This window comes from Anolis carolinensis, unplaced genomic scaffold, assembly GCF_035594765.1.
Source record: "Anolis carolinensis isolate JA03-04 unplaced genomic scaffold, rAnoCar3.1.pri scaffold_7, whole genome shotgun sequence".
Classification (NCBI taxonomy): Eukaryota; Metazoa; Chordata; class Lepidosauria; order Squamata; family Dactyloidae; genus Anolis; species Anolis carolinensis.
In genome coordinates this window covers 36611150-36624695 of record NW_026943818.1, presented here as the reverse complement: position 1 = coordinate 36624695, position 13546 = coordinate 36611150, and the positions used below count along the sequence as shown (strand labels likewise).

The window sequence follows — 13546 nt, the reverse complement described above, 5'->3', positions numbered from 1 at the left end:
TCAGTTGTCTATCTGTGAATGAAAAAGAAGATTGAACAATGTCACCTGTGTATGTGTTTCTTTGTCGGAACAGGAGACTGCAAACCGAAGGTCCGTGTCCCGAAAGTCAAAGGGGAGAGGAAGAGGAAGAAGCAGCAGCACCCCCACCACCCCTTGGCGACTACCCTTCCGCTCCCGTTGCACCAGCTTCTGCCCCCGCTCTTGCTGCCACAGCCGCCGCTGCAACATCTGGGGGAGCTGCAGTCGCAGGGCTTTGGGGGAGAAGGCGGCACCAGCCCCTGCAAGGAGGAGGACACGCCCCCCATGCCCTCCCTCAACGCCTTGACCTCGGAAGCCCCCGATGAGGAGGAGGAGGCCAAACAGCGGCCCATCATCCCCATGCTCTACGTGGTCCCGAGGTGCAAGAAGCCCCCCTCGGAGAAGCGGCGGATGTCCTGCCAGGAGGTGTTTGAGCGCTTCGTCTCGAAGGAGTCGGTGGACCCCTTGGACCTGGGGAAGAAGGAGGAGGAGGAAGGTGCAGGAGGGCGTCCGGAGCCCAGTAAATTGCAGGTAGGGTCCTGTTTTGGTGGGAAGAGTGGGCAGGTAGTAAGCACTCAGTGATGAGATCTCCATCACAAGTGATCGGTGATGAGATATCTAACACAAGTGACATGTGATGAGATATCCAGTACAAGTGATTTGTGATGAGATATCTAGTACAAGTGACGTGTAATGAGATAACCAGTACAAGTGACGTGTGATGAGATATCTAGTACAAGTGATGTGTGATTAGATATCCAGTACAAGTGATCTGTGTTGAGATTTTGATGTGTGATGAGATATCCAGTACAAGTGACGTGTGATGAGATGTCCAGTACAAGTGATTTGTGATGAGATATCCAGTACAAGTGACATGTGATGAGATTTTGACGTGTGATGAGATATCTAGTACAAGTGACGTGTGATGAGATATCCAGTACAAGTGATCTGTGATGAGATATCCAGTACAAGTGACATGTGATGAGATTTTGACGTGTGATGAGATATCCAGTACAAGTGACGTGTGATGAGATATCCAGTACAAGAGATCTGTGATGAGATATCCAGTACAAGTGATCTTTGATGAGATTTTGACGTGTGATGAGATATCCAGTACAAGTGACGTGTGATGAGATATCCAGTACAAGAGATCTGTGATGAGATATCCAGTACAAGTGATCTGTGATGAGATTTTGACGTGTGATGAGATATCCAGTACAAGTGATTTGTGATGAGATTTTGACGTGTGATGAGATATCCAGTACAAGTGACGTGTGATGAGATATCCAGTACAAGTGATCTGTGATGAGATTTTGACGTGTGATGAGATGTCCAGTACAAGTGATTTGTGATGAGATTTTGACGTGTGATGATATATCCAGTACAAGTGATCTGTGATGAGATTTTGACGTGTGATGAGATGTCCAGTACAAGTGATCTGTGATGAGATTTTGACGTGTGATGAGATGTCCAGTACAAGTGATCTGTGATGAGATATCCAGTACAAGTGATCTGTGATGAGATATCCAGTACAAGTGATCTGTGATGAGATTTTGACGTGTGATGAGATATCCAGTACAAGTGATTTGTGATGAGATTTTGACGTGTGATGAGATATCCAGTACAAGTGATCTGTGATGAGATTTTGACGTGTGATGAGATATCCAGTACAAGTGACGTGTGATGAGATATCCAGTACAAGTGATCTGTGATGAGATTTTGATGTGTGATGAGATATCCAGTACAAGTGATGTGTGATGTGATATCCAGTACGTGATCTGTGTTGAGATTTTGACGTGTGATGAGATATCCAGTACAAGTGATTTGTGATGAGATTTTGACGTGTGATGGGATATCCAGTACAAGTGATCTTTGATGAGATTTTGACGTGTGATGAGATATCCAATAGATGGGCTTTGAATGTCTATTTGCTTAGCTATGGCCTTATGAGACACATCTAGATGGCTTTTGGAGGTCACTTTCCTTACCGATGGTCTTATGAGATCGTCTAGATGGGCTTTGAAGGTCTCTTTGCTTAGCTACAGCCTTATGAGACCATCTAGATGGCATTTGGAGGTCACTTTCCTTACCAATGGTCTTATGAGATTGTCTAGATTGTCACCTAACTAAGGCCCGTGGGCCAGATGCGGCCCTCCAAGGTCATGGACTTGGCCCCTGTCCTAAACTTTAGACTTAGGGTTGCCCTAAGTCTACCTGGTCTTTGGAGGTCTCTTTGCTTACCTATGGTCTTATGGGATCGTCTAGATGGTCTTTGGAGGTCTCTTTGCTTAGCTACGGCCTTATGAGACCATCTAAATGGCTTTTGGAGGTAACTTTCCTTCCTATGGTCCTATGAGACCGTCTAGATGGCCTCATAAGACCATGAGACGAGTAGGCTCTTCTTGTGTCTGCGTCCTTCTTGTCTCGCGCTTGCCGTTGTCTTGTCAAGTCACAGCCTGCAAATGTCACGTTCTTTATGTCTGTCTCTTTGCCAGAAACACACAAACACACTGTTTCGCACTCCAGACAGTGAGGAGCTTTGTGGGTGACCTTCTTTTCCGTGTCCTTCTGTCTCTTCTATCAACTAATCTCAACCTTTTGTCATCCAGGGTTTTGGGCCGAGTTTTCTATAAAGTCATTCAAAGTCTGTACCAGATTCTAAAACTGACTCATAACACTCTCCGTCTCCACGTCACCATAAAATAGTCCAGCGCATTGAGGTGTTAACCTCTCTCTTCTGTAGGCTCTTTCCAAGGAGAAAGAAGCAAGCTCTTCTCTTTGAGAAACCGGCGAGTTGCTCTAGTTTGGAAGTGAGCTATCTATCGTTATTGGTCTGGGCCCTAACCTCTGAGGATGCCTGCCATAGATGTGGGCGAAACATCAGGAGAGAATGCATCTGGAACATGGCCATAAAGCCTGGAAATCACACAACAACCCTATGGTTGCACTATTTACAAAAACAACGTTTCCATAACACAAAGTTCTTTATACTTCTTTGTTTCTTTGCTCGCTGGGCTTCTTTCTTATGCAGATAAATGGCTTCCAGCTTCGCTCTCACAGAGCCTCCTCTCCCACTGAATTTACACAGGAGCTTCACACAGGAGCTTTATACACAGCAGCTTTCACACTGGAGCTTCACACATGAGGCGTTCAACCTTGGGCCTCTCTCGCTGAAGCTTCTCACATCAGGCCTTCTCACACTGGGCCTGACTAAATAGCTTCGCTCTCACAGAGCCTCCTCTCCCACTGAATTTACACAGGAGCTTCACACAGGAGCTTTACACACAGCAGCCTTCACACTGGAGCTTCACACATGAGGCCTTCAACCTGGGGCCTCTCTCACCGAAACTTCTCACACTGGGGCTGACTAAATAGCTTCGCACTCACAGAGCCTCCTCTCCCACTGAATTTACACAGGAGCTTCACACAGGAGGTTTACACACAGCAGCCTTCACACTGGAGCTTCACACATGAGGCCTTCAACCTGGGGCCTCTCTCGCTGAAGCTTCTCACACCGGGGCTGACTAAATAGTTTCGCACTCACAGAGCCTCCTCTCCCACTGAATTTACACAGGAGCTTCACACAGTAGCTTTACACACAGCAGCCTTCACACTGGAGCTTCACACATGAGGCCTTCAATCTTGGGCCTCTCTTGCCGAAGCTTCTCACACCAGGCCTTCTCACACTGGGGCTGACTAAATAGCTTCGCACTCACAGAGCCTCCTCTCTCACTGAATTTACACAGTAGCTTTACACACAGCAGCCTTCACACTGGAGCTTCACACGTGAGGCCTTCAACCTGGGACCTCTCTCTCCGAAGCTTCTCACACTGGAGCTTCCCACATGAGGCCTTCAACCTGGGGCCTCTCTCACCGAAGCTTCTCACACTGGGGCTGACTAAATAGCTTCGCACTCACAGAGCCTCCTCTCCCACTGAATTTACACAGGAGCTTCATGCAGGAGCTTTATACACAGCAGCCATCACACTGGAGCTTCACACATGAGGCCTTCAACCTGGGGCCTCTCTCACCGAAGCTTCTCACACCGGGGCTGACTAAATAGCTTCGCACTCACAGAGCCTCCTCTCCCACTGAATTTACACAGGAGCTTCACACAGGAGCTTTACACACAGCAGCCTTCACACTGGAGCTTCACACATGAGGCCTTCAACCTGGGGCCTCTCTCACCGAAGCTTCTCACACCGGGGCTGACTAAATAGCTTCGCACTCACAGAGCCTCCTCTCCCACTGAATTTACACAGGAGCTTCACACAGGAGCTTTACACACAGCAGCCTTCACACTGGAGCTTCACACATGAGGCCTTCAACCTGGGGCCTCTCTCACCGAAGCTTCTCACACCGGGGCTGACTAAATAGCTTCGCACTCACAGAGCCTCCTCTCCCACTGAATTTACACAGCTTCACACAGGAGCTTTACACACAGCAGTCTTCGCACTGGAGCTTCATCACACTGGGTTACAGGCACACCTGCTTATATTGAATTGCAGCTTTTGCGGAGTCGTTTAACCCATTTTAACCCTTTCAGTGCTTGACTCACATTTTGTAATTAAAAATACTTATTTAATTTTTAATGTTTCTGACAATGGGCACCCAGCCTCTTTTTTAAGGCTTCCAACACACTCCAAGGCAGAGAGTCCCACTGTCAAACAAGTCTTACAGTCAAGAAGTTTTGCCTAAGGTTCAAAGGGGATCTCCTTTCCTGTCATTTGAACTCATTGCCCCAAGTCTTAGTTTCCAGCACTGCTCCCTCTTATGATATACTTTCAAATATTTACCCATGAAGAGAAGGGAAATAGAGAGAGATCTTTTATAAGGATAGTGTCAAGATTGCAACGCAAGCAGCTGTGTTTGTAGAGATGGTCATGTTTCTCTGTGTGTCCGTTCTTGACTGGAGAACAGTGGTAAGTCTGGAGTGGTAGCCTTAACATGAGCATATCTTTGGTGTGAGGAGGAGGATGGCTCTGGCGAGTTCCCGTGTGAGTAACCCCACCTTCACTGTTTTCAGGCCGCCCCGCGCTTGGATGATATCACCTTGTGGCGGATCCCTAGGAGGGAGAGGCGGGAGTTGTTCGAGCGTGTTCGCGGCCGGCCGGCGAGATACGCGGCCGCACTGTTCACCCGGATGGTGCCTCCGGATGAGCTGGAGCGCTGGCGGAGCGCCGTCAGCTACCGCGGGGGTCGAGGGAAGCATGCGCTGCCTCGCAACGTGGTGGCCCGCTTGCGCCGCCTCTTGTACCATCGCTACTCTGACATAGTGGCGGCCGACTGGAGGAAAATCCGGTTGAAAATCGACAAGATCCTTTGGGCTTAATGGGGGACCCGCTACCCGCACCTGTAAAGACAGGAAGGTGCCTTTTGTGCCGAAATTGTCAAGAACCCAGACTGCGCTGCAATGCAGCAGAACTCTGTCTGTCTGTGTTTGTGCTGCTGGCCAACGCTTGGCTCCCAGCAGGTGCAATGTGATGCTCTCCCTGGCTGTGAAATGCCCGTGGCAATACATTTTGTATGAATTCATTGCCTTGTTCATCTTTGTGGACCGCTTCGTTGTGTGCCCTGACATCATCTGAGGTCGATTTTGTGTGTTTGCAGTGGAGTCATCTGGATGGGTTCGGGGCAACCGGGGAGCCATAATTGTACGGCACCCGACATGTTGGGTAGATGTGTTTTACTGGTCTAGAACATAGGGTTTGCTTTGGCAGAAGGCTTTCCGAGCCCGCTGATGTGCCACCATGTTATTGTGTTACTACTATGTTTGTAATGGCTGAGGCCGGCCACGGTGAACAGCAGGGGAAACTAAAGATCTGATTCATTCAAAACTGGTTTGGGGACTGGATTAATGCTTTTATTTGTGGGATGGAAAGGGGTAGGCAAGGAAGAGCATGTGTTTATTTTTTATGTACCGTAATTCCTCAATTGTAAGATGCCACTGGTTGTAGGAAGCACCCTAAGTCCAGTACCACCACCAACACCAAGATGCACCCATTTTTAGAGAGGTTTATATGGGAAGTGTATCTTAGAACTGGAAGAAATCTTGTTGCATTCGTCTTGAGTTTCATGGCTTTCTTGTCATGTCAGAAGCGACATGAGAACATACTACAAGTCGCTTCTGATGTGAGAGAATGGGCCATCTACAGAGACGTTGTCCAGAGGACAGCTTTTTTAGCTGGTGCATGACATTGCTGGTTCATGTTCACCTTCTTGTCTACAAGGATTCCTCGTTTTGAATTCTGCTCCTGTCTTCTGGAGTATTGGCTCTCCCTCCGAGTTTGGTATTGTCTGCAAACTTGACCATACCTTCTAACCCAGTGGTTCCCAAACTTATTTGGCCTATCACCCCCTTTCCAGAAAAAAATATGACTCAGCACCCCCCCCTGGAAAGGGGGCGTGGCTTAGAGGGGTGGGCGTGGCTCCTGCTCAAGAGGGCGGGGCTGAGCTGCTCCCCTAGTCCAAGATGCAGGACTGGGAGGGGGAGGGGGGAGGTGGGCGGGGCCACCAATGGGCGGCCAGGACTGGGATGGGCGGAGTTACGAGCTCTGAGGCAGGGCTGAGCTTCTATCCCTGTCCTACGCCGCCTGCCAGAAAACAGGGCGTGGCTAGAGGAGGGGGCCGGGCCTGAACCTCTATACCCCGCCCCCATCTTCTAACAAACGCCTCAGGAGAAATATAGAGGCTTAACCCTGTCTCGCACTCTTGGGAAGATACCCCGCCCTCACCCCAGCCCCATCCTTTAGTCCTAAAAGGCCTCTCAGGAGTAGAGGCTCAGCCCTGTCTCATGCTCTTGGGAAGAGACCCCGCCCCCACCCCAGCCCCGTCCTTTAGTCCTAAAAGGCCTCTCAGGAGTAGAGGCTCAGCCCTGTCTCATGCTCTTGGGAAGATACCCCGCCCCCACCCCAGCCCCGTCCTTTAGTCCTAAAAGGCCTCTCAGGAGTAGAGGCTCAGCCCTGTCTCATGCTCTTGGGAAGAGACCCCGCCCCCGCCCCAGCCCCGTCCTTTAGTCCTAAAAGGCCTCTCAGGAGAAGTATAGAGGCTCAGCCCTGTCTCGTGCTCTTGGGAAGAGACCCCACCCCCACCCCAGCCCTGTCCTTTAGTCCTAAAAGGCCTCTCAGGAGAAGTATAGAGGCGCAGCCCTGTCTCAGGCTCTTGGGAAGAGACCCCGCCCCAGCCCTGCCCTTTCTCTTCTCCCAGTTCTGCTGTGGGTCAGTCTTCCAAAGGAAAAAGCACCAAGACACGTTGGTAGATTCCAACAGATTTTATTGTACCGAATGCCAGAACCTTCTCTTTGGCCCACATATATAGGGGCTCCCACATACCAGAGGGTCATTGAGGTTTTATGGCTGGCATCTGTTCGTTGTCAGCCGACCAGAGAGGTCAAGGATTGGAGATCATGACAGCCTCTCAGGAGAAGTATAGAGGCTAAGCCCTGTCTCGGGCTCTTGGAAAGAGGCCCCGCCCCCTTCCCTAGCTCCACCCTCTGTGTCCCAACAAGTGCTTCAGGAGAGGTATAGATGCTCAGCCCTGTCTCAGGCTCTTGGGAAGAAACCACACCCACTCCTCTAGCTCCTCCTCCTGTGTCCTAACAGGCGCCTCAGGTGCTCAGCCTTGTTTCTGGCACTTGGAAGAGGCCCCGCCCGTCCATCACCGCCCTCATGGATCACTGCAGTGCCCACCAGGGGGCGGTAGTGCCCACTTTGAGAATCACTGATCAACATCAAAAAAAATTGCAGGATTTTCATCCTTATGGTTCTCAATAAAGGAATAGACAGTGCTTCCCCTCTTTCCCATTTGCCTGGAATTTTACTGCAGAGATTGGCCGCCCACCAGGAGCTCTGTTTTTGTGGCAAAATGTATTTTTGACCTCTGGGATTTGGTACGGAGGAACACACACATGCCTCTCGCTGGATTAAATGATGCATGGTTCCCATTTGATGACAAGACGAGTGAATCGTGACCCAACTCTGATTATTTGTACAACCTACACGCACTTTTCCATTTACCAGGCGAACTCCGGGGCGCATTTGGATTCCAGGCCAAATCCGAGGCGCTCCTGTCGCCTTCCTCTGAAATGGCTTTTCAGGGCCGTCGGATGAATGAATGCGCACACAATGGTCCCACCTACCTGTTTGCCGTAACGCATGGCGCATACCCACCCAAATTTAAAACCGTGGAGGTCAATTATGCGAGAAACACTTTGTCAAGCGACAGAGGCGGTTGCCTAGCAATGGTGACTCAATGAGGCTATAAGTCACGCTGATGAGCGAGCATATGGAAATGTCAGGTTTCTAAAAACACGGTTCGGCAGCAGGAAAATGTTTAGGTGACTTTCCCCGAGCATCGCCCAGGAGGGGAAAGAGGTTCTTCTCCATTTCTCCAGTAATGTATTGATTTAATGACATCTATTTTGTTTTCACTGTTTCGAAAAGTGTATTAGGAAAGGTAAAGACACTGAAGTGTGTCGTTTTTTGGCTCTCCGAAGGATCTGGATGTTATATGGAGTTGAATGTAGCGGAAATCCACAGTCCCATGTAGTTGCTTCCACGATCATCTGCAGATATCATCCTTTGTTTTCTTATTATGTTTTTTATCCACATTATAGTGCAGTGATGAGCAACCTATGACACGCGTGTCAGCACTGACACGCCTAGTCATTTTTGCTGACACTCTGTCGCATGCAGATTGATTGGATGACTATGTCTTTTGTGGCCAAATTTGGTGTGATTTGGACCAGTGGTTTTGTTGTTTACTCCATGGGAATTATGCACATTATATATGTATGTATGTGTGTGTTTGTGTGTGTGTGTGTGTGTGTGTATGTATGTATGTGTATATATATATATATATATATATATATATATATATATATATACACACACACACACACACACACACACACACACACACACATACACACACACATACACACACACACATATATACATACACACACACACACACACACATATATATATACACATATACATACACATACTAGCTGTGCCCGGTCACGCGTTGCTGTGGCGAAGTATGGTGGTATGGGAAATAAAGTATTCAGGAATTGGTGGTAGTTAAGGTAAAGGGTAAAGGTGTGGAGTCCAGATAATCCAGTTAAAGCAGATAATATAAGATTATATGGGTTATATAGCTGTGTGGAAGGGCCTTGAGTCTACCCTGCCATCTAATCCAGTTAAAATCTGATAATCTGTATTTTATAGGCAGTGTGGAAGAGGCCTAAGTGAGGCCTAACTCTGCCTGTCCCCTGGGTGAGTGGGTTGCTAGGAGACCAAGTGGGCGGAGCTTAGCCTTCTAACTGGCAGCAATTGGATAAAAACAATTATTCCTCTCCCTCTAAATAGGACTTTATTTTTCTTTTCTTTTTGTTGTATCAACCTAGAGGCATGGATGATGGGTTGTGTTGTCAATTTTCAAGGTTGTGGGGTGTTTAGTTTTGTCTTTTTGGCGGTTGCCAGGATTCCATCACTCTTTTATATATAGATAGATACACACACACACACACACACACACACACACACACACACACTGATCATTATATCATTCTATTATTATTCTATTATTATTGTAGTATATTATCATATTATTACTATTATATTATTATATTATTCATTACTAGCTGTGCCCGGCCACGCGTTGCTGTGGTGAAGTATGGTGGTATGGGAAATAAAGTATCTTATATTATCTGCTTAGAACTAGGTTATATGAGGCCCCTTCTACACAGCTGTATAAAATGCACACTGAAGTGGATTATATGGCACTGTGGAGTCCAAATAATCCAGTTCAAAGCAGATAATATAAGATTATAAATGGGTTATATAGCTGTGTGGAAGGGCCTTGAGTCTGCACTGCCATATAATCCAGTTAAAATCAGATAATCTGTATTTTATAGGCAATGTGGAAGAGGCCTAAGTGAGGCCTAACTCTGCCTGTCCCCTGGGCTGAGTGGGTTGCTAGGAGACCAGGTGGGCGGAGCTTAGCCTTCTAACGGGCAGCAATTGGATAAAGACAATTATTCCTCTCCCTCTAATTAGGACTTTATTTTTCTTTTCTTTTTGTTGTATGAACGTAGAGGCATGGATGAGGGGTTGTGCTGCCAAGTTTAGTGTTTCTGGGATGTGTAGTTTTGTTGTTTTGTCCTAGGCCGAAATTTCATTACCCTTTTATATATATACTAGCTTTGCCCGGCCACGCGTTGCTGTGGCTTATGGGAATCCTTTGTTGGCCAGGTGGAATAGCAGTGAATAGCCTTGCAATCTCAAAGCCTGGCCATTTTCTGGAGTAGCTGGAGCTTTTTGTTGTATGAACGTAGAGGCATGGATGAGGTGTTGTGCTGCCAAGGGTAGTGTTTTTGGGATGTGTAGTTTTGTTGTTTTGTCCTAGGCCGAAATTTCATTACCCTTTTATATATATAGATATATAGATATATATACACACACACACGTAATCTTTATATCATTCTATTATTATTCTATTATTATTGTAGTATATTATCATATTATTACTATTATATTATTATTATATTATTCATTATTCACGACTACATTGAAACAAGAATAGAGAGAAATCAGCGTGGAAACTGCAAGAGGTACCTTAGATTGTTGTACATGGAAATAATGGTAGTCAATAGTTTTTGATTTATTAAATACAGTTATATATTACAATTATACATTTTTTTATTTAAACTATACATATTGGGAAATTATGGTTTTTTTCTCGAAGTGACACACCATCCAAGTCATGCTAGGTTTTTTGGTGAATTTTGACATACCAAGCGCAAAAGGTTGCCCATCATTGTTATAGTGACTGGGCAAGGCAGTTGTGCAGTGTTGAGTGTGGAGTGGCTGAGGAGGTCTCTTTGGTGGTCTGTGGGATGCCTTTGTTGGTTGAGCCAAAGCAGCCTGGATTGGAGGAAATGTTTATCAGGGTTGGCAGTTGTGTCGGACTTGCTTTCACCTTCAGAACAGTGGCCACACAGGCTCTCTTTTCTCCTTTGCTGACCAAAGGGATGGACTTGCTCTAGAGCTGTTCAACGCAACGAGTCTCGTCCATGAAGTGATGACGTTCTTTTCTCCCTCCCCATCCGCAATCCCTTCTGTCCCCTTTCTCCAGACGACGTCAACGTTCTCTAAGCTGAAGATGGAGATCAAGAAAAGCCGCCGTCATCCCTTGGGCAAGCCGCCCACCCGCTCGCCCTTGTCCGTGGTCAAACAGGAAGCCTCCAGTGATGAAGGTAAGGACATGGACCTTGTTTACGAGGGAAGACAATAGGCTTGCTTTTTCGGATAACAGGGTGGGTGCTCACTCACCCACCCTCCCTCCCTCACTCACCAGGCCGGATCCCAGCAGCGGCGACGGCAGCACCGGGACCTGGCGGGTTGAGTGAGTGAGAGAGAGAGAGAGCAAGCTTTGCTCGCCTGCCTCCATCCCTTGGGTCCTTCGTCACGCCGGGTCCTGGCAGCACTAGGGCCCGGCCTGGCGAAGGAGTGAGCGAGCGATAGAGGGCCTTTGTCACCCTCCGTCTCTCAGTGTCTTCACCCTGCCGGGTCCCGGAAGCACCAGGGCCCAGCCTGGCGACGGAGTGAGCAAGCAAAAGAGGGACTTTGCCGCCCTCCTTTGCTCGCCCACCTCTGTCTCTCGGCTCCTTTGCCACACCGGGTTCCCTGTGCTGCCGGGACCCGGCCTGGCGAAGGAGTGAGCAAGCAACAGAGGGCCTTTGCCGCCCTCCTTCACTCACCCGCCTCCGTCTCTCAGCTCCTTCCCCACGCCGGGTCTTGGCAGCACCAGGTCCCAGCCTGGCGACAGAGCGAGCAAGCAACAGAGGGACTTTGCTGCCCTCCTTTGCTTGCCCGCCTCTGTCCCTCAACTCCTTCGCCACACCGGGTCCCGGCAGCACCAGGTCCCGGCCTGACGAAGGAGCGAGTGAGCGACGGAAGGCCTTTGCCACCCTCCTTCGCTCACCCACCTCCGTCTCGGTTCCTTCACCACGCCGGGTCCCAGCAACACCAGAGCCTGGCATGGTGAAGGAGGGAGCGAGCGACGGAGGGCCTTTGCCGCCCTCCTTCGCTCCCCCGCCTCCGTTCCTCGACTCCTTCGCCACGCCGGGTCCCGGCAGCACCAGGTCCCGGCCTGGCGACAGAGCGAGCAAGCAACAGAGGGCCTTTGCCGCCCTCCTTCGCTCGCCCGCCTCCGTCCCTCAACTCCTTCGCCATGCCGGGTCCCGGCAGCATCAGGTCCCAGCCTGGTGAAGGAGTGAGTGAGTGAGCGACGGAGGGCCTTTGCCACCCTCCTTCGCTTGCCCACCTCCGTCTCGGTTCCTTTGCCACACCGGGTCCCAGTAACACCAGGGTCTGGCGTGGTGAAGGAGGGAGCGAGCGACGGAGGGCCTTTGCTGCCCTCCTTCGCTCGCCCGCCTCCATCCCTCGGCTCTTTCGCCACGCCAGGTCCCGGCAGCATCAGGGCCCAGCCTGGCAAAGGAGCGAGCGAGTAACGGAGGGCCTTTGCCGCCCTCCTTCACTCGCCCACCTCCGTCCCTCACTCATCTGGCTGGGTTCCGGCAGCACTGGGACCCAGCAGGGTGAGTGAGAGAGCAAGCGGGGGAGGGCCTTTGTCTCAGATAATACGGAGTGTCGGATAAACGGAACACGGCTAAGCGGGGCTCTACTGTATTTTTAATTACAAAAAATGATGTACAGGCGCTGAAAGGATTAAAATGATGCAATGACTAAGCAAAACCAGTCGGGTAACATAAGCAGATGTGCCTGTGAGTTAGTTGCTCCTCCTGTGTGAAGACTTCCTTCTGTGTAAAGAATGCCTCGGTGTAAGGGGTGCTGTGTAATAGTACAACCATATTATTTTTCTACAAGAAAAGCCTCTGAAGGAAGATAACAATAGTCTGTGTGTTTTTATTTCGTCCAAGGCATTGACATTTGATTAGCAGACAGGTCTCCCCTTAACACATAAAGTTCCCTTAACATGCCTCACAGTTTCCTCTTTCTCTCCTTTGCATCTAACCCAACTCTTTCCTTTCTTTTCCTCTTATTATTATTTTTTAAGAAGCACTCCCGTTCTCCGGAGAAGAGGACGTTGGCGACCCCGAGCTCCTCAAGTCCTTGCTTTCCCTCCAGTGGAAGAACAAACCTCACAACTTTATCGCCGAGAGGAGATTCAACGCCGCCGCTGCCTTGAGCGAGCCGTACTGCGCTATCTGCACCCTCTTCTACCCTTATAATCAGGTACCAGTAGAGATGGGTGCGAAAAAATTCCTTTGTTTCCTTCGTGCTATCGTTTCATTTCAACCGTCCGTCTACACAAAACGAAAGGCGACATTTTCGTACTAAATTATAGACAACACGACAATCATCGTCATCGTGCTTGCTTTCATTTTCCATTTGTATTGACAGAGGGCTGCATTCCCATTACTGCTGATGTGTACCTATGGGTGTTATAATATTCAGTTATTTAAATTAATAACGATAGCTACTCTAGGAATCTTGAGCCT

At 48.9% G+C, this 13546-nt stretch overlaps 1 protein-coding gene across 2 annotated transcripts in view; it reads left to right on the top strand.

Moving 5' to 3' along the window:
* kdm4b (lysine demethylase 4B) overlaps positions 1-13546 on the top strand; it is a 210919-nt gene that overhangs the window by 168279 nt on the left and 29094 nt on the right. The window contains exons 10-12 of one of the 2 annotated variants that reach the window (XM_008122219.3): positions 74-549; positions 11158-11278; positions 13102-13280. In XM_008122219.3, the coding sequence (XP_008120426.1) occupies positions 74-549; positions 11158-11278; positions 13102-13280 (776 nt within the window). Of the gene's footprint in view, positions 1-73; positions 550-5044; positions 5856-11157; positions 11279-13101; positions 13281-13546 lie in introns of those variants that run through there. The other variant, XM_016998043.2, reaches the window with a different exon arrangement.